This window comes from Cynoglossus semilaevis, chromosome 14 (assembly GCF_000523025.1).
Source record: "Cynoglossus semilaevis isolate Cse_v1.0 chromosome 14, Cse_v1.0, whole genome shotgun sequence".
In the NCBI taxonomy this organism is placed as follows: domain Eukaryota; kingdom Metazoa; phylum Chordata; class Actinopteri; order Pleuronectiformes; family Cynoglossidae; genus Cynoglossus; species Cynoglossus semilaevis.
Genome location: NC_024320.1, coordinates 12985586 through 13005998, shown reverse-complemented (window position 1 = coordinate 13005998; position 20413 = coordinate 12985586). Strand labels below are relative to the sequence as shown.

At 40.0% G+C, this 20413-nt stretch overlaps 1 protein-coding gene across 7 annotated transcripts in view; it reads right to left on the bottom strand.

Annotated features, from left to right (window-relative positions):
• The window catches only part of zranb3 (zinc finger, RAN-binding domain containing 3), a 51963-nt gene that overhangs the window by 25233 nt on the left and 6317 nt on the right, over positions 1-20413 (bottom strand). For 6 of the 7 annotated variants that reach the window (XM_025062822.1, XM_025062826.1, XM_025062827.1 and 3 more), the window contains 11 exons: positions 20380-20398; positions 19915-20093; positions 17960-18191; positions 14292-14377; positions 12661-12832; positions 9375-9509; positions 4369-4488; positions 2932-3051; positions 2465-2644; positions 1720-1893; positions 1211-1625 (listed from right to left, as the gene is read on the bottom strand). In XM_025062822.1, the coding sequence (XP_024918590.1) occupies positions 1211-1625; positions 1720-1893; positions 2465-2644; positions 2932-3051; positions 4369-4488; positions 9375-9509; positions 12661-12832; positions 14292-14377; positions 17960-18191; positions 19915-20093; positions 20380-20398 (1832 nt within the window). The remainder of the gene's footprint in view (positions 1-1210; positions 1626-1719; positions 1894-2464; positions 2645-2931; positions 3052-4368; positions 4489-9374; positions 9510-12660; positions 12833-14291; positions 14378-17959; positions 18192-19914; positions 20094-20379; positions 20399-20413) is intronic. The other variant, XM_025062828.1, reaches the window with a different exon arrangement.

The following is a 20413-nucleotide window of genomic DNA, read 5'->3' as shown; positions in this document are numbered from 1 at the left end:
ACCCCACCACGGTCTCCTAAAATCCTGTGGTAAAACTGCCTGTCTTGACATAGATTGTAAGGCTTTCTGTGTTATTAAAAATCTTGTTGCATGGGGAACTCATTCATTCACACAACAAAACTAAACTATTGCTTTATTTAGTGTAGAAAAACATCAGACATTTCAGTCTGTTTAACATTAACCCTAGCATTAAACATGTGTTTGAGTTTGTGGATGTTTTTCATGTACCGGTAAGTCATCTAAGAGCATTAACCTGCAGTAGCCAGGTCACGCTAACCTCCCTGTCTTTACCCAAACATAATTACACGCTGTCAAGAGTTATCAGGAAGACATAGCTGAACTTTTCCTAAGTTTGTGAGAAACGTTTGCAGGGATGGAAGGCTCCTCTCCTCTTTTTCTTTCCCCTTCTCTCTATCTGTCTGAGTCTGACAGGTGAGAATTATTCTCTCTGCTTGTCATCTGCACAGACACAGAGAGAGAATTTTCTCGTCACAGAGCTATTTCAGACTCTGTCCCCATCTTCGTCTATCATGCATCTCCATCTGCTGAAATCTGTAGTGCTGTTCACAACTATTATGTCAACAGACGGTCAGGATTGATCCTGACGGCAGGGAAAATAATGCAGTAAGTGGAGTTTCAGCCTCGTCAGCTGCAGTATAAACCAAACAAAGAGGCGAGTGACTGACCTCAAGACTAATGAGAAGTCTTTCACCAGTTGAAGGGTTTAGGTACAATGCAATAAATGGAAAGGAAGATTTTTGTACATACACTGTACAGCCAAAATCTTTGTACATATCTTAATGTGGTACAGGTTTTCTAATAAGAAAAATTTGGAATTTCTTGTCTAATATTTAGATATTCTGGACTAACAATAACATACTTTAGCCATTGGCTTACATTCATTCATTTTACTTTTAGCCATTGTGGCTAAATTTGTCTGAAAATAGCCTATGGTGAAAGTTGTTGAAAATGTACATTTTTACATTTGCCAACTATTGTTTAATAAAATATAGCTAGTTTTGGCTAAAACATTTTAATAATTAACAATCAACTTTTGGAATTCTTTCATGTAAAAAAATATTTTTGTTCTCATAAATTTAAAATAGAAATGCTGAAACAGGTGTTTGGGATTGAGGAATTACCATATTAAGAAAAGATTTTTAGGGTAACAACATTGATCTGATTTGTTGTAATTCTGTTGTCATAGTACCTGATGAGGAGCGCTGCAACTCACACATCTCGCAGTAAGGTAACAGGCCGCTGTTGGTGTAGGTACAGGCCTCACAGTTCCAAGTATCAGTGCAAGGTTTGAGATCTGAACATTTCTGTGGACCCACGGCGTCGAGACCAGTATGTGGACTGCTGACCACTGAAAGCCTCTTCTTCCTGACACAAGAACCAGGACTTAGAGTTTTCTGCTGTGCTCGTAGTTTCTTCAGTTGCGGAGAGAAGTCCTCGTCTGGGCTCTGGGACATTTCTGACTCGTTTTCATGTGTGTCATGGCTTTTTCCACTCTCTGATGCAACAGCAGGAGACCATTCTTGGTCTTCCGTTCTCTTTCTTTTCTTCTTTTTGCCACTTGGTGAAAGAAATGACCTAATGTCATGCTGCTTGTCTTTTTCAAACTACAGAAACAGGGACAAAAGTTTGATCATCACATTCAATACAAACTTTAAAGACCCAACCCAAGAAGACAACTGTGTTTCAGGGTTCACTCACGTGAGTAAAATACATTGCTTTCTCTTCCTGCCCTGTGTGCCCGGGCAGTGGCAGCACCATCTCACTTGGTGACCAGCTCTTGGCAAAATTGAGGAACTCCCACGTGTCCTTATCGCCTTCCTCAGCCTTTAGGTATTCCTTCCTACCGTTCAGCGTGCTTCCTGTCACATTCTCCTGGTTAAAGCAAGAAATCAATATCTATCAGGACAGTTGTTTATAATGGAATGTTTGGACTGCTCTGTTTTTTTGAGTACTGCTGACTGCAAGCTTTGAGAACCAGCAATTCCAGTAAAAAGACCAGCTATCAAAAGGGACAATGAAGAAACAGATGTTAATTACCTTAAAAAGGTAGGAAACAATATTTTTAAAAAAAGTTAATTTAACTATAATGACTACAGAAATAATAGTCACTGATTTTGATGCTAACAGTCAATATTTATAGAAAAACCAGTCACATATACAAGGTAATCAGTTAGGTAAACCTTAACAATAAATTTATAATTCACTAATGAATCTGGAGTTTGGTCTGGAAGAGCTTTTAATCCCCTTCTATTTAAACAAAAAAAAAGTCACCATCAGAAACAAAGAAAATAAGAGTCTGAGGCTTTTCATTCGGTGTTTGTTTATGTGGTAGATTACTGTTGTTTTTTTCTACCTGCTATGAGCCCTGAGCTAGTAATAAAGCAATACAAAAAACACAGATACTGTGTAATACGTATTTTGTGGTGACAAATTGTATATTTACCTTCCTGTTGAGCATGGACCACATGACCGTGTCAAACGTGCCCTTGGCAATCAAGTAGTGTACGTTAACTGAGGACACCTGCCCGATGCGGTGGGCTCGATCTTCGGCCTGCTTGATTTGCCCAGGATTCCAGTAGAGCTCAGCGAACACCACGTGGCTAGCAGCAGTGAAGGTCAAACCCTGGTGAAGAGAAAGGAGAAGGCAATCACAGAGAAATCAGCTGCTTCAATCCGAGTGGAACACTCCACTCTGGTTCTAATGGACTCTAATTAAGTGAAATTGCATTTAATAACAGAATATTCAATACTAATTGTCTCACAAGTGCTTGGAGCACCTACTCCCCTCGGAACACATCCAATTTTTCCACAGGCTTATTTACTACATTCTCTGTTCTACACTCATTTTAATTCTGTTGTTGACATCTGCTGCTTCAGATAAAATGTGAAGTCAGCTGAAGTCCTGGGTACCGTTCCAGCTGCCAGGATGCTGAGGATGGCCACTCGAGTGTCTGTGTCATTCTGGAATTTGCGCACCAGTTCGATTCTTTCGGACGATGGAACGCTGCCGTCGATGCGGATGTAACCAGCCTAAGGAACCAGGGACAATATTTACTTTAAGAATTTAAATGAAAAGACAAGAAACAGCGAAAACATTTGCAACAGTGGCAAAAGCTTCAGATGAGAAAAGTTTTTTTGTAACATTACCTAGATCATGTACTACAAAATAACCCAGATCACCTAAAAACTAAAGAAAACCATTAAAGGTTAGCACGCTGATCCCATCACAAGACAGACACATTTTAGTTCAAAGCCTAGTAGAAGACTCAAATAACAAGAGCAGAACCTCAATAAAATACTTTACACAATTTCTGAACACTAATAAATGAGGATTAACATCATAGCATTTATAGGAAAGTGTGTTTTGAGTTAGAAGTTCATTGATGTAAATAAACTTTTTAAATTTACTTTAAAGTCACCATAGAGCCAGCAACATAAGCTATATGATGTCATAAGTCATGACATCATGTGACAGGAGGCCAGTCATTGTCTCAGGCTCTGGTGTTAACATGTCGCCTATCGATGCAGCCTTTTTTTAGCCCGTGGTTGTTAATTGGTTAGTGCGAGAGCACCAGAGAGCGGGTGATGTGTTATCACACGTCGTACGGCTGCATTTCGTTCAGACGACACCTCAGCGACCCCCTCCAAAGCACACACACTGACACACCGAGAGATATCGTTTACGCGTGAGGAGTTGTGAAAAACGCTTCAAGAAATTGTTGAAGGAAAGTTTACTTTGAAACTCAATTTTCTTAAAGCAATGGTAAAATGTTTAGAGTGATCTAAAACAAGAGTATTTTATACAATAGGTACCAAAAAACACACAATCAACTAGAAGCGATTTATTTTGTTCGTGGCTGGTAACCAGCACAAAGGACAACCAGCGCTGACGATGTATTGCTTTTGCTTTGACTGTCTTAAGCTGAACTTGTCAGTTAAAATGTTTCTTTTGAAGTATAAGATATTTTATAAGATATGCTATAAGATACCATCACTATTGTCACAAGACGATAAAACCAAAAGCCTTTTAGGATAGGTGTTGTGCTTCTTAACATTTAAGCGAAATAATATATGATGTTACAGCTATTAAAACACACACACAAGCTACTGTCTGTCCAGAACTAAGATGGTTTTATTTTCTAGCTGGGATAATGGTTTGTTTGCTGAAGTTTCCAATGAAGTTTTCCTAATGGGAGGTTGAAACTGCTTGTGATGACTTCAAGGGTCATCATGTAGAGTGATTGATCTGCCATTATCGTCTGAACACAGAAAAAAGCTTTTTGTTTTCCCCTCAGCTGTGGTTTCCAACAGTAATAAGACACATACAGCAGTCCAGTTGGTGGTTACCTTGGCCTCAATGACTGCCTCGGTGCAGGCCTGCAGCATAGTGAGGTGGTGAGCAAACACCAAAAACTTCAGCTGCTCCGTCTCCAACATCATTTTGATGTAGTCCTTCACAGCTCCCGCCTGCAAACACGCACACAAACAAGACAGAAATAGACACAGATGAAAGAGAGCCAGTGAATCTATCACTTCACCACTCGACCACACACAGAGGAATCGGCTTGATCAGTGAAGAAGTCAATTAATCACAGCGGCGTCCTTTTCTGAGTGATCGATTCTCCATTGAATGCCAGGGATCCAGGCTTTAAAAGGACGCTGCACACACAGCCACGGAGGAGCATTTGTCAGCTCACAGATAGTGAGAGCAAATCAATAATGCACAACATGAAGATATGATTAGTGTGTGTGTGTGTGTTTGTGTATAGTTGAGTTGATATTTGGTGACACAAAGCATAAGGAAATATAATATTGCATATAATCCAATTTAAACCACAAAATAAAGGAAATAGGAGCAGTTCAGTTTTCTGTTAGCATGAACTAATAACAGACAGCTCTGACCATACTGCCCCCCCGATACCAAGGAAGAGCCTTAGCCACAGATTCTAATCCTGAGCAAGAATACAGCTGCCAACAGTGACTACACTTTGAGCTTAGAAAACCTTTTTTTCAACAGGGAATGCAACTCTTTTTGGAACATGCTTGGTCTCTAAAAATAAAGGTCTGTGACACATCAAGGGGCATCTCAAAAGCAGTGTTAAATGACTGAGAATATCCACAAATACAAATCACGGGGCATCTAAACAATAATATTAAAAACCAAATCTAGTTAACAACCTAATGAAGGCAGGAGTGGTTCGAGAAAAAGAAAACAACAAATATAAACCGTTAATTACACACACATACAATTGTCTCTACAAAAAAAAAATGGCTTGATGTAGAACTATTTTATCTGCAGTTACAGGATTGGCTTTTTTTTGTTGGCGTTGTTTTATTTATAAGTTCTTGACGTAAGGATGCATTAAAACACATCACACTTTTGCTTGTTCCGCTTCGACCTTGATTGACAGTGCGGAGCTAACGAAGAAGGTGGCGGTGAGTTAACTGTACCCTGCAGGTATCTCGTCTATATCATTTCACCCGGTGCTGCTGCGGCTGCCCAGCGATCACACTGTGACGGCTCTGGTGGCCGTTCACGCCGCTGCTCTATGAGCATGACATTGAGCATCCGGCCTCGGCTCATTTCACAGCCCCCAGGGCCAAAAGACAGAAAAAAACACTCCAAGAATAGCAGCGGCTGGGGAGTTGAAGGGAGGGTTGATTTGACTAGAGCGAGCGCTGGCTCTGCGCTTCAGGAGACAGGCCTCTTCTCTTCCTTGTGAATCCCACCCTCATAATCTGCACACCTCCTGCCACCTGACAACCTCTGTAGCCATCACACCTGCTCCAGAGGGGGGTAACCTCAGCACTGCCATGCTGATAATTAGCCAACGTGCCTGATAATGAATCTCTGCGCCAGGCCCGTCGACCCCGCTCTGATCTGGGGGGTCCTCATTACTGACGGCCGAGCTTGCCCGCTTCCTTCCGCTGAGTTTAATTAGTGCACAAACTTCTGGGCTGTCTGAAGCAGCACGTTAGCTCACTTTAAAGTCCAGCCTCAGAGCTATCCTCTCTGGGTAATTGGGAGCAGATGCTTGGCGAGTAAAGAAATAAAAATACCCAGAAGACAGTGTTTTGGCAGCTTCATCGTAGGCCAGACTGGCAGACAGACGAGCTGCTCGTCACAGTGACACAGATTAGGAGCAAGGTGATGTGAAAATTTCAGGCTAGTTGTAGCTTGACCTTAATAGACACATCCGGTTGTCACATTTTGGCAATCTCAAGAAAATTTTAATTTCAGAATTGAAAGCCAATTCAACAAACACCTCCAGAAGTATGACTATGGTCGTCCTTCATGTTCAGCCATGTTTTAATAATTAGAAATATCTCAAGAGATTTGGAAAGCGTTTATATATCAGAGGTCAAGCCTCCCAAACTCTCACAGAGTTAGGGTTCAAAATGTCTATAACAGTCCTCAGTCATCCAGGTAAGTAGGTAATTTGATTTCCTTGTGTTTTTTTTTTTATCCCAAAGGTATTTGCTGTACAAACTTGTACTGTGTGATGGTGACTCACTCATAAAAATGGTATCTAAATTTGTGAGCCTCTCACTTCATTCCCACCCCCACACTGATCTATAATAAGAAGGCAGGGCACTATTTGGCAAGAGAGGAAATGAGCCTGGACTACTGATATCGGTTTTGAGGTGGGTGAGTGGTTGGTGGAGGAAGTGAGGGCATTGCAAAAAAAGGTCCAGGTCCAGTTTTAGGCTAAACTGAGCAGAAATCCAATCAACAAACAACAGTGAGCAAACAGAAGGATTTGAGTGTGGAGGCAGGATGAGTGAGCAGCCTGTAGATGATTGCATTCACTGGTTATCTCCGGTCTTTGTTAACCTCCAGGTCCTGCTCCTCGAGGCTCGGGGCGTTGGGCTAATTGAGAGAAATGTCGTGGTGGAAAATGGAGGAGGATTGGACAAGGATACTGTGTTTATTCTGCTACAATGTCAGAGACTGAGAAAAGGCTTAGAAATGTGACCAATGAGGCTCTGATCTTACTCCACGCCAGAAACCATTGTGTGTAAAATGCCCTGGTCAAGAAAATGTAAATATGTGCATTCCTGGATTTTATTATTTAAAAAAAAAAAAAAAAAAAATCCCAACATTAAATCTCAAGAAGATTTTAAAGAAGTATTTTAAATTAATTAACAAAAAAGAGGTAGTTTATCCAGAAATGTTGTGGTTTTTTTATATATATTATATATATTTAATATAGTGCTCAACTGTATCTGCCATGTTATGAGATTGTCAGCTGGTATCATTAAGTAGGAACAAGTGTAAATAACTGTTTTTGGGAAAGCCAACTCCAGGTGAGCCTTCAAACCAGGAGTTTGTTTTCTCAGCAGGAGACTAAGATTATCCAGAAAACAGACAGAAAAACAAAATGTTTTGCTTGTTTCACTCTGATACTGTACACATACACCATCTTCCCACGTTTCTTCCTTTTCCGCTCTCATTAAAAAAAGTCACTTCAAACTGAGAGCCGGCTGAGTTTCCATAGCAACACCATCACAGAGATGCTATTTTTGTGCAGCGTGCAACTTTAAGATAAGGTGTAATCACACCAAGCTGGACACAACTAAATAATACCTCAGTTAGCAGTACCTACTTTGTCTAAGTGCTTCTCATCGGGCGACCATTAGGCCCTGTTACCATGGCGATGGTGATGGAGAGCACTGTGATCAGCGTTCACTGCATTCGAAGGCACTGATGGCGAAGGAGGATGACGTTTCGGAGACATTTAAACCAGGTTTAAATGAAGAACTAGCTACGTTCAGATGAGTTCATGACCACAGGGCACACGTCCATCACACATATACTGAGTTGCCCACGGCATGTCAGCGTGATACTAATGATGGCAAACAGTGGTGGGAATAGTTTTGACACATAACCATTACAATTGCAAAAATGTACGGGACTTTAAGGTAATGATGTAAGTAAAGAATGGGAGGAAAGTGAACTTTTCTCTCATACTGAAAAAAACAAAACAAAAAAACAACAGTAAGTATCAGTAGTAAAGTAATCATGGTGTTACATTGATTGGATAATACCTGCTTTAAATGCTTACTAAGTTAAGCATTACTTAAATAAGGGCTTTAAAGGTAAAAAAATGGTTTATATTATTTGTAAACACTCCCCCCAAATCCACTGAGAAATGTTTGCATAAGAAAACCAGAGTTAATGGTCAACTGCTGCCATATTTGGTCATTTGAAATAAGATTTAAAAAAAACAACCCATTGCATTGCCTTCAAGTTCACTGAAAACTCACCCTAAAGAAGTACCGGTGATGGTACTCATGGTACGTGGTGAGTCAGAGTCGTTTCTTTCTCTGTCTCTCTCTCTCTTTCGCTCTAGTTTCTCAGCCAAACATTGTGTGTGTGTTTGTGTGTATGTGCATGTGTCTGCTCTGAGCAGGTCAAGAAAGGTTGTGTTACAAACAACTGGACACATGTACAGTGAGAGAAACTGGTGGAAAAAAGGAGAGAAAGAAAGGAAGAAAAAACAGTTAATGAGCAGTGAGCACCGAGACACTGCTGCTGCAATTTAACTTTGGATACTTTTAAAAAACCAAAGCAGAGTGTAAAGCATGTAAAAATGAAAATGTCAGAATGAGTTGACTCTAATAACTTGCACAGACACACATAAGAACTGACCAACCATGAGTGTAGTTAGAAAAGACAGACATTAAACCGTCTGCTGATGAAACTGTGCTTAATGCAACCGTTGCTGCTCATGCTTGGACTACAGTATCTACTTCACTACAACAGCCTGGACAGCCTACACCTACAATCAAGACCGTCATCCTCATAAAATCAGTGACTAATTATTTTTATTATGTATTCTGTAAATTTTATGTTACGTTGTTTCATCTTCTTTTAGGGAGCTGGGGAAAGGAAGGTAACCCTACAAAAAAGTCCCAGCTGTGTACTGGGACTTCACTTCACCACACTTCAAGAAGGACATTTGCTACTGGACACAAGCTGATTATGCTGCCCCCTGGTAAAAAAAAATTAAAAATGCTTGTTTCCTGCTCAGATTTATAAATGTTAACTTGTTAACTGTTGCTCTGAAGCCGCCTGTTGTAATGAGATTACATTGACCCCTGGACCCTGGAGGGCATATTGTGTCAAATGCCAATGCCCTGGTAGTGGCACTGGATGCTTTGGTTTTATATTTGATTCAATTAGATTATTATATTAATATTATATTATATAATATTATTATATTATAAGTTGAGATTTACAAGAACAAGAACTACAAGAACTCTGAATTGCTACTGTGTGCAGGAAATATTGCTGTCAAAAAGCAATGTTCTGTCGTATGGGCATACAAAGCAGCAGCTGCTGTTTTTACCTTGGCTACAGCTGTTTGCTTGTACATCTGGGTGACCAGCCCCATGACCTCAGTGAAAGGGTTTTCAGTGGCAGCGATCCCTGAGCCCAGGCTCTTCATCAGTCGCTCCCATTCTGCAAAACTGGCTGTGGCCTCCTGCAAACAAAGAGAAACAAAGATACTAAGGATGCTTCATCCTCCATTTTCTTGCACCTTCTTTTCGTTTTTCTTTTTGCACTGTTTTTGAGATATAAAGGGCAAAACAATTAATGGTTCTGGTGGGTGTCCTACTTTTCCTGGAAGAGGAAGAATGAAGGGGGAAAAAAAAGAGAAAAAGAGAGGGAGGGAGAATTCCCAAGGATGCAACCCCCTCTGCCTGGGCTGCTATGTTAGGTGGGTCATGAGTGTCTCCCAATTATAGCTACAGTGTGACAGGCTGGGGTCGAAGATGGAGAAGCGAGCAGGCCGCAACCATAAATCAAAGACGGCCTCGCATGCTCTCAAGGTGATTGGCGAGGAGTATTTAAGGAGAAGTGGGGAGAGCGTCGAGAATCTCAGTGGGAGACAACGATGCTGAAGAGCAGCAGATGCTGTGTTCTGTTCACAAACAAGAGACGCAGGAGAGGTTGGGACTGTTTATCATAAAACAACACTCAATTAGCAGCAGGCGTCTGCTTTGGTATTCATTTACAAAATATAATATAAAAACATAAATGCAGAAAATGAGGAAAGAAGCAGCATGTTGACAGTTTCAGTCCATATCAAAATAATAAATCAATTATGAATTATAATTCATAAAATAGATTTTTAACAGGGGGATGATTTTGACCTCTCAATGACGTAGCTGCAAAAAAAAAAGCTCTAAAACCAGCTTTACTTTTTCTATGTCTAATTTAAGCATTATTCAAGCCATCCACAAACATACAAATATAACGGCCAGCTAAGCTGATGTTATCTCTTGACACAATGACTCAGTTTGTGGTTTTTGTTTTTTCAAACCTTAAGCTTTAATTAACTGGCTGTCCAGCTAAGGTTATCAATAGGAATTCTTTCAGCTAATTCAGGTACATTTTAACTGCACTTCAGTAACACAAACTCACAACAAGGCAGCGGTAGAACAGCACTGCCTGTGATTATGAAGGCTAGAACACTAGTTTTCTCTAAATGTTTTTGTGTGGGAGACTGGGTAGTTTTCAATCTTCAATTTACTGTTAAAGACAATGTATAACAGTAAGATAAAGAAGAAAATATATCCTCAAAAAACTATAAATTTCAGCAAATGCAGATTTTATTAGTGTAGTCTTATATGACTGATTTTTTTTTTTAAATTACAAACTTTAAAAAGAACCTGAACTTTCACTTTAAATCTTCTAAGCCATTCACTTTTTTTCCAGATTACTCTGCATCTGTTGTTCACAGGAGCTAATTTAAGTTGTCTGAATGTAAAGCCGCCGCAGGATTCGAGTTTTTTTTAACAAGCATTGACAAAGAGTGTGTGAAACATATGGTGACTGAAGGAAGAGGTGGCAGTGAGTGTGTGTAAAGGGGGTCGAAAGGGAAGAAGAAAACCGTGTGAGAAGAGAAGAGCCGCCTTATTAATGTGAGCATACACACACAAAACAGACTGAGTGAAAAGTTTCAATACGACAATTTGTCTGTTGGTGCTGCTCAACGCTTTCATTAGAAGATGGTAGTGAAAACGTGAAACGCTCCACGGCGTTTATTGCCATAATTAGCATTTCAGTGAATCCTCAATATCGTCAAAGTCAAGGACGGTTTGAGTGAATAAACACCAACGGTTGAGGAGGAGCTGGAAGCTGCTGTTTTTTCCTTTATGTCTTTCTTCCTCCTCAGATGTTTCACAGCCAGCACTGTCTCACGGTGACTCATTAAAACTTCCCATTTGACTATTTCTACATTATCTGCTGTAAAAAAATAAATAAACTTGAGTAGCTGAACAGTCCACTCTGTGTGATTTTCTGCAGACAGGACTGAAGGTAAAGGGCAGCAGGGACATAAAAAGTGTCTGGCTGTGGACGATAAAAGCCATCATTAGGGAGTAGAATGAGATGGGAGGGATGAAGCAGTGAGTGCTACAGATACTAGGCTCAGAATGTGTTTATAGGAGAATAATGTCCACACAATTTCTGTGAAGACTTTAATTGTTGAAGGCTTGGGTGAGTGACCACTTCACACTCCTGTTTTTAAACTGTCCATTTAGCATCATGGCTGTTTTCCTTCACAGACCCCCCAAAAAACCTCACAGATTCCTCACAGGAACAAAAAAGATCGGGTTTGTGTGTGTGTATGTGTGTGTAAGTGTGGGGACATCACACATGGAAGCTGCAGTTTCAGATAACACAAGAAGGACAAGACAACGGGATGTGAACTTTTCCAGTGGTTCTACGTTCTGCGTTCTTTGGCCTAATTGGCTCCAACATGTCGAAACACTGACCGTATTTAGCCTCCAATTATAGTGTCACCTAACATTTCAGTTTAAGTTTAATCCTGCATCATCACTTTCCCTAACAACTTCCCTGTTGGAATGTCAGAGCTGCAACGGTGCATAATTAGTGCTGAGCGAGCTCCTCCACTCTTTTTCCAAAAGGGTTCATTTTATTGTGGATTTCTCTGTGGCTCTTTGCTGCAGAGCTTAAACAATGGGTGATCAAAAAGGCAGAGTGAGTGACAGGGCAGCGCCACATTAGCATTCACGTGCACGTTCTTACACTGAGACAATGACATGCAGTGTGGAGGAGGAAGAGACTGCAGCCGTAAGTATACGCAGGCTGAACGAGAGAAGCCAACACACAAAAAAAATGACACGTCAGAATCCATAAATTTACATATGCACATGTGCGAGCACACACACACACACATACATAGCATATAGGAGATAGTGAAGAGTGGATTCTTGAATTAAACACCAAGACGTGATTCTGCATAAAACATTCCATGACACTGTTGGTGACATAGCAGTTGCTATAAACATAAAATCTTGTCAATATTTTTGTGTGAAAGCATGAATTGTTGTTAACAGCAGTCCCCTCATTAAAATGATGTCCATTATCGCCAAAAAAAGCAGTAAACATGTCTAAGGTTATAGATTTGGGTTGCTGTAGGTTTGTCTTCAGCAGCAGATGATTTTACCAAGATTTCTTTTTACCTGAGGTCACAGAATAATACTATGAACCGTTAACAAAAGAGAGAAATATTAGGCTGTGAAGGTGTGTTTGCACTACACACTGGATTGTTGATGTGTTTAACATATTTGGGGACATTGTATTTTTACAACCAGCTGTTGTACCTTAGAAGCATCCTTGGGTAGGTCAAAGGGGATTCTTTGACGTATTTTGGGGGGCAGTTGAGTCAGCACCTGAACCTTCAGCCGTCGGATCATGATCTGGCTCAGTTTCTGGTGAAGTTCCTCGAGGTTGGATGCTCCCCTACAGTCCCACTGTCTACGAGGCCCAAAGTACCTGATAAATTGATGGCAAGGTGAAACAATTGTCGTTTGTGAGGCAGAAACACATGCACAGAAAACACACACACACACATACACAGAGAAAACACACGCCCACACACAATAACACAGACGCTCTTATTTACAGCTGTGCCCTGAAGGAATAGCTAAAGACATATAAGCATCCCAACCTGGGAGCAACCTGGCAGCGCACTCCATGCTGCCTGCCACTGTTTACAGCTGAGCTGATCTGCTACAGCAGGCAGGGAATCAGGTTTTTGCTTAGGGGCAATTTGCAGAGAAGGAAACAATGTTGTATAATGGGCACAACAGCAGTAGTAGAAGCAGGTTTATCCCAAAAACTCACCAACAACTTTCACTACTCATCAGCAAAATGGAAATTCAAAGCAGAACTGGACACACACATACAGACACTCAGACAAAGGCTGGTTTTCTGCCAAACAGGCTGTGAGCGTGGACAAGTGACAGAAGTGAAAGACAGAAGCAGAATTCACTGTTTCACACTCGGCCTTTCAAACGTGTCATTTCTGAGAAAAATAGAGTCCACTCTTATTTGTGGAGCAGTGACTTGAAGTAGAAGCTGTCCACTGCTGCTACTGCTGCAACTGAACAGGTACAGAGATAACACACACACACACACACACACACACACACTGCTAGGTTTACTGCAGCTGACAGTGTGTTTGTTTATATGCGAGGTTTGCACACACATTGTTACACAGAAACATTTCAGCATTATTGAAATCTGGACCATTTTTCTGGACCATTCTCCTTGCTGTGATAGATGTCCAATACTATACATCGGATGTGTGTGCTCACACATGTAGCTGATCATGGACAGGTGGACTGATGGCAGCAGCCAGCCTGCATTTTAATATGTGCTTCAGCTGAGTACTGGTTTTGGCCACGTACACAGTCAGCAGCACAGCCACAGGACAGATCCAGTAAATTTTACCAGACCCTGGTTCTCATAAAGATGAACAAATTAAAGTTGTCTCACAGGATGAGGTTCCTTCAATAACAACAATCAAAGTCAGGTTTCTATTAAGAGTTGAGAATTTTCTAAACCTTGAGTATATTTTTTCAATTATAATGTTAACCCCATGACCTTAGTTATTCCAAAAAATATTCTTTTAAATATTAACTATAACAGTCAAAATGAATAAATATTTTCTAGAAATAGCTAAACGATATGCCAGTAATTACCAAAATTACCAAACTAGGTGGCCGGCCTTCCTAGGGTTGCTGAGCAGCTTCAAATAGCTTCACTTTGTCTGATACATTTGTCATCAAATTTTAATACATTTCTGTTTAATGTAAGAACATTTAAGTTTGAAATCTTCAGAGACTGGCATTTCTATGATTCTTTTTAGCTGATATCTGTGTACTGTATCTTTCTTTTCCTTTCAGCTCTTGGCTAAAAATAATTTGGTTAACACTTTTCTGCAGCTCACCTGTAGTGGGCATTGCAATACTTCTTGGCGTAGTCTGTCCAGGTTCCAAACATTTTTGGAAAGAGAGCATCAATCTGCATGAAAAGCTGTGAGAAGACAAAAAGCAGAAGTATGGATTAATCTCAGATACTTTAATAAACAAAGCACATTCTCTTGGTCTACAACAAACTTAATAAAATAGTGATTGTTTTTTTTTTAAATCCTAATGACATTTCTTAGAATTAAACAATAACAGGATGAAGTGCGTGCGTGTGTGTGGGAGTAGACTCAACAACTGTGATTCACTCACACAGGGGAGTTTGCTTTAACAAAATCCAGATTCAGTGAAATTTATTCAATGCAACGCCTTTGTCCAAAGAAAAACATGCCATTTTAAAAATATATATATATTTATGTACAAATCAAATTACTTTTGAAAAACAAAAACCTCCTTGACAAAACAGGTAGACTTTGCAGTTCATCATGAAGACAGCGTCTTATTGTTTCCCCTGACTCTTCAACCCTTGCTTTGTGAAAGCTGTGGAGCACACTATCACTCAGTGATGCTTTTTTTGGCTTGAATCTCAGAGCTCACCTGTGCTCACGGATTACTCTGCTGTCAGGCAGAGCATCTACCGGCCAATTTATTCAAGGTCCTGTCGTCCTTTGCCTACTTTACCAGTCCTGTGTCACATAGCTGTGTGGGTAGTGTGTGTTGCTGCCAATTAGCAAAGTCGGAGGTAACCAAAAAACTGATTTGAGAATTAATTTAACAATAAAGCAAAAACAGTTTTATTCTTTCAAAATCTCATTTGCTCATTTGCTATATAATTCACGTCAGATTTTGGCTACCTAAAGCTTAACATGGCTCATTTCTAATTATATGTCTGACATGCAATATGATGTTTTAAAATAAAATATTCTACATGGTTGAAATTGTGATGTATTATTGCACAATGACAATAAAGTCATCTGGGTCACATTAGCTTATTAGCAAGTAGATCAGTGGTTTGATTCCCAGTGGTAAGTGATGGTCCCACATGAAGTTGCTCATGGGTTTTCTCTAGGTAGTTGGGTACTAGCACAACATGAAGAATTAGTTATAACTGTGTTCACTCTCAATAGGACCTTAGGAACAAATGTGAATGTAAATGATGGTTTGCCTTGACATACAGCCTTGTATTACATTGGATATACTGTTACATCTAAGGTTTATCCCAATTCATCTAATGGCAGAATTGGTGCCTTGGGAACAATTGAGCGTCAGAAAACGAACAAATAAAGTTATCGTTTATTATCTTAAAAGACGTTGCTGGAGACTTTTCAGTACCTGCCAAATTCTAGACCTAATTTATATCCTATCCTCCAGTACAACTGTAGAGATTAGTTTGATTAGTTTCTTCATGGTTGCTAAACTCAATTTCCATAAAACTTCCAAATAAAGAGTAAAAATGGTGAGCTCCCTGTTTCTGTCACCAGTTTTCACAGCTGAAATAGGAACACTACTTAATCCATGTCAATTTCCAGTATTTGCAGCCATTTCTGCCGTAATGATGAGTAATCACAAGTTGGTCTCCATATGGACACCAAGCCAGAGAGCGAGAGATAGAAAGAGACTGAATATTCCAAATTCATCACCTGTTCAGCGGCAGCTTTGCATTTGCAGCCCTCACACTGTTGATATAAAAGGTGGGTGGAATGGGGGCACATAAGGAAGAGTGCGACGTGCCCTGAGCCGTGTGCTAACACTGTGTCAGTGGTGGTGAGTAATGATGGCGATGAGCAGACTGGCACACAGGCGGAGACAGGCCTTATCAGGTTTGTGGCGCACATGATAAAATGTTATATTCACTCTCAGATTATGGTGGCAGCGATAGAGAGGAAGATATCCTTAAAAAAAAAAAAACTAAGCTCTCCATCATTACCACAATTGCAAGAGAAGGCAGAACAGCAAAAAAAGTGTCTAAAAATTTCTTGTAACGGCAGCTAATATCAAAATTAATGAGCGGCTGAGTTTCAGCAGTTAATTATCATGATGGGGTCTAGGTAATAATTAAGTTTTCTTCACAGCAGCATCAACGACGTGTCCTGTGGCACGTTGACACTTTAAACACTGGCAACACAAAGCCTGTCATCAGACAAGTGTAATCTTGACACCACACTATCAGCATTAAGTGTGATTTTATCATTTTAAAATTATGTTTTTATGGAGGAGAAAAGACAACAGATTTATGCTTCATCAACTGTGTAACATCTAACAGGCCATAGCATATGACTATTCTATTTACGTAAAAAAGAATACAGTACAATCGCATATGCTATGTGTTTTGACAAGGAGTGTTTACGTCTGGAATATATTTCAGGTATTAGTTTTGTAAAATTACTACTTTTCACCTGTGGACCTTATGGCGGTAAGCAACACAAAGAGCCCTTTAAATTATCTTCTTTGTAAAAAACAAAAGCTGTGCAGAAGTAATGATTTTCATTCTTTGCAGAGAGAATAACAAGTGGACTTGTTGTGTGTGTTTATATTTGTGTTTGTTCCTGTTCTCTGAACACAAATTGCAGTGACTGCACTGTAGACACAAAACACACACAGATTTATAGTAGCTAATGTTCTGTAAATTATCTTGATCTTTTAAAGCTGCTGTACAAAAGGATGAAGTTACATCATTAAGATAGCGTTGACACCCAGGTTATTGATAAGCTATTGTTTTTCACTGCAACTGTGCAAATATTTTGTCTATTGGTCCTCCTCTGCTGCAGCTGTAGTGATGGAATATGTTTACCATATGTAATATAAATTAGAATGATATAATAAATCATTATGTAGAGGCTGCTGCTGCCGCTGCTGTCCTGTGAACAGACCCCTCTTATTGTCTCTAAATTCAATACATTCCCCTTGTGTGCTCCTTTTTATTACTCCTTTCATTTATTGCCGTGCACCATGTCTCCACACCGGCCTTTGTAAATGAAGTTTTTGAAACAAAGGTTATTGAAATAAGTCTGTGGGATCCTTGAGGATCAGTGATGGCAGGGAGAGTTAATTGGCTTTTTGGATGTGGGTGTGAGATCATCTGATCTGGAGAAAGTTACCATGGAGATGAATCTGTAAAGCTAGAGCTGAAGCTTAAGTGCCTAATGATTTACCTATTTTACCGGTAAAAACTAAACAACATACTACATGTGAGCTGTAATTGTGATATTTTTGTGACACACAGTCACATGTAAGGGCGTAAACATGTTCAAACACTTCAAAATAAACCTGCCCACTTCCAAAACAAAAACTTCAGGTATGGGTTTGTTTGCCACAGGCTTAGATAAATTGCCCCACAGCCACCATTAGGTCAGTCAGCCCAGAAACAGTCTTTGTCCTCGGTGAATCAAAGTGGTAGACATGACCATCAGGTCAGTATCAGGTAATAAATCTTTTGGAGCCATTCTTGACCCCGAACTGAAGGTCGCCACTTTAAATTTTGTGGTGATTTTTCAAACTCCTGTTCCAACAGTATCAACTCTGTGAGAATTTATCACAGTCATTTTCAAAATGTCTAAATAAATAAAAAAAGAAAATCAACCGTTATATTCTCATACAATTCTTCTTTCACATAGACTCTTAATAACAAATAAGTATGACTTATTTTGGTTGCTTAATTAGGATAATACTGGTACATTTACTAAATCAATACCTCCTCAGGTCGACCCAGCGCTGGCGTTCCAGTAAGCAAGATGGCGCGTTTGGTGCTTTGAAGCAGAGGAACCAGAATCTTAGTTCTGACTGCATTCCTGGACTTCAGATAATGAGACTCATCCACAATAATCACACCAAAATGCTGTCTAGTGAGAGCTTCCACCAGGGAACTGGAGTCAGAGGCAAGTAGCCCGTAACCTAAAACAGTCACTTTACTGCTGTTGATCCCCCTGGGAACACACAAACACACACACACAATTTAATACATTTTGAACAATATAAACATTATTTTATACATAAATCACAGCAATGGCTCACCAATCAGAAGACTGTGAGCTGAACCCAGATGGTTTCCTTTAGTTTAGCGGCTTTTACTTTACACAGATATTGTTTTTTGTTTCTATCCCTATTTCATGTACTTTACTGTGCTGCATGTGCAGAGAGTCCCTGGTACAGTTCATAGTTTATCCTATTATTAGATCTTAGTTGTAAAATGCAACAAATTTCTGAAAGGTCATGAAATCGTAGAATTAGTCCGTGTGAAAAATAAAAGTTCCTGGTACTGTCCCTAATGCCAGGAAGGGAACACACACATTAATTTGATTGTTATAAGAAAAATACTTAGTGCTCTGGTACTAAATGTTGGATGGAAACATGAGAAGGTAGACTGGAGAGAATTTTTTCATGTAAACTAATTATATTGGGAAATTTAGATACTTTTGCCACACACAAGAGAAACTAATTTGCTAAATCCTTTGCAAAAACAATGCTTTTGTAATTTAATGAAATATTCAACTATGATTTGAAAAATAATTAAATAATATTCACAGCCCATCACATAACAAATCTATTCTTGGCCTGAATTTCCCAGGTTTTTTTCAGCAGCAGCAGCAGCAGCAGCAGCACGAACACACAGATAAACAAACAAACACAGAAGTGACATTCAGCAGCATGAACCTCAATAAGGATCTGTGAGAAATCACAAAACATTCCCAGCATCTGTCGACTTCTCTCTCTCACACAAACACACACACACAAGCAGAGGCTGCTCCTGCTCTACATAAGGAGTAAACCCAAACAGTGTGAGGAGGAGCTGCATATATTCCTTCAGACTCCTTCTTCAGTCATTAACACATCCAGTTCAAGGAGACCTTTTCCCCACAAGGCTTTCACAACCTATTTGCGCCTTATCTGTGATGCGATGTGAGTTTTTTTTCCCTATACTTCCTTCCTCCTGAGTAACAAATACAGAAACTTTCTTTCATTCAAAAATAAAAACTCTAAGAAATAGGTAAAAGTTGAAGAGATAATCAGAAAAATAGCACAGACACACACACACACACTGCAATACAAACAGCTGCTAAAAGTCAGAGACTTTTTTCTACGACAGCATTTTCCCACTTCCTGCAATCTGTTTTTTTCATAGTGTACAATATTTCAGCAGTGGCGTTGACATGATTTGTCTGTCAGTGCTGTCACACGTCTTCCCCCAGCTGGCTATGGAGACCGAGGGACACTCACAGATTAATTTGTCAGCCACAAGTTTTCTGTGTGTATGTTTTACTTCCTCAGTGCTGCTCAACTGAGCATGTGAGTGTTTTTCAAGCTTAATATTTACTGCTGCTGGTTATAAGGACTTACTCTGGTCATGTTAGTAGTTCACATTTGTCTGCACTGTGCATTGACATGAAATAGAATGATATACCTTTTTTAGATATACAGTGTCTGCAACACTTCCAGAACACTCCTTTTCTATCTAGGATTAGTGACCTTTGTAAGACAACAATTAGTTATTTTGCATAAAGAGAGCGAGTTTTGCGAGTGTGGTCCAAGGTCAGCCCCAGAAGAGTAAAAAAAATACATATAATGTGTGGCCAGTTCATCATATCATCATCATAGCTTTCTGTTAAACATTACAGCCAGTCAGTGGTGTACATTGTTGATAGAACTTACGTGATGTGACTCTTGTTCTCCACTAGATTGATGTCTCCAGGCTGCAGCTCAGGAATCCACCGCTCAAGCTCTTCTATCCAGGGATATTTAAGGGACGACGGCACCACCACCAGGAGGGGCCACTCCTGTCTGAAAGCACATGCCACCGCAATGGCCTGCACAGTCTTACCAAGACCCATCTGGACCCACCGAATCAACACACGTCAGCGGATTTGGTGGCAATGGTTGGAGAGAAAAACAAGTCAATGGCACACAGACACTGCGATAAATTGCATATGACGGCCGAGCTGATGCAAGGCCCAAGAGTAATAAGGCCACAGAATGATTCTTGTGTCAAAACAGATTAAGCACGTGGGAGCGAGGCACAGTGGTGACAAATTAATCTAGAAGGAAGGCATACAGGCTCTAGTTCTTTTTCTTTGTTTCAGAAAACAGATTTCCTGAGGCAGCAGTGGGTGTTTTTACCTCATCAGCGATCATACACCTGCAAAACAAAAGC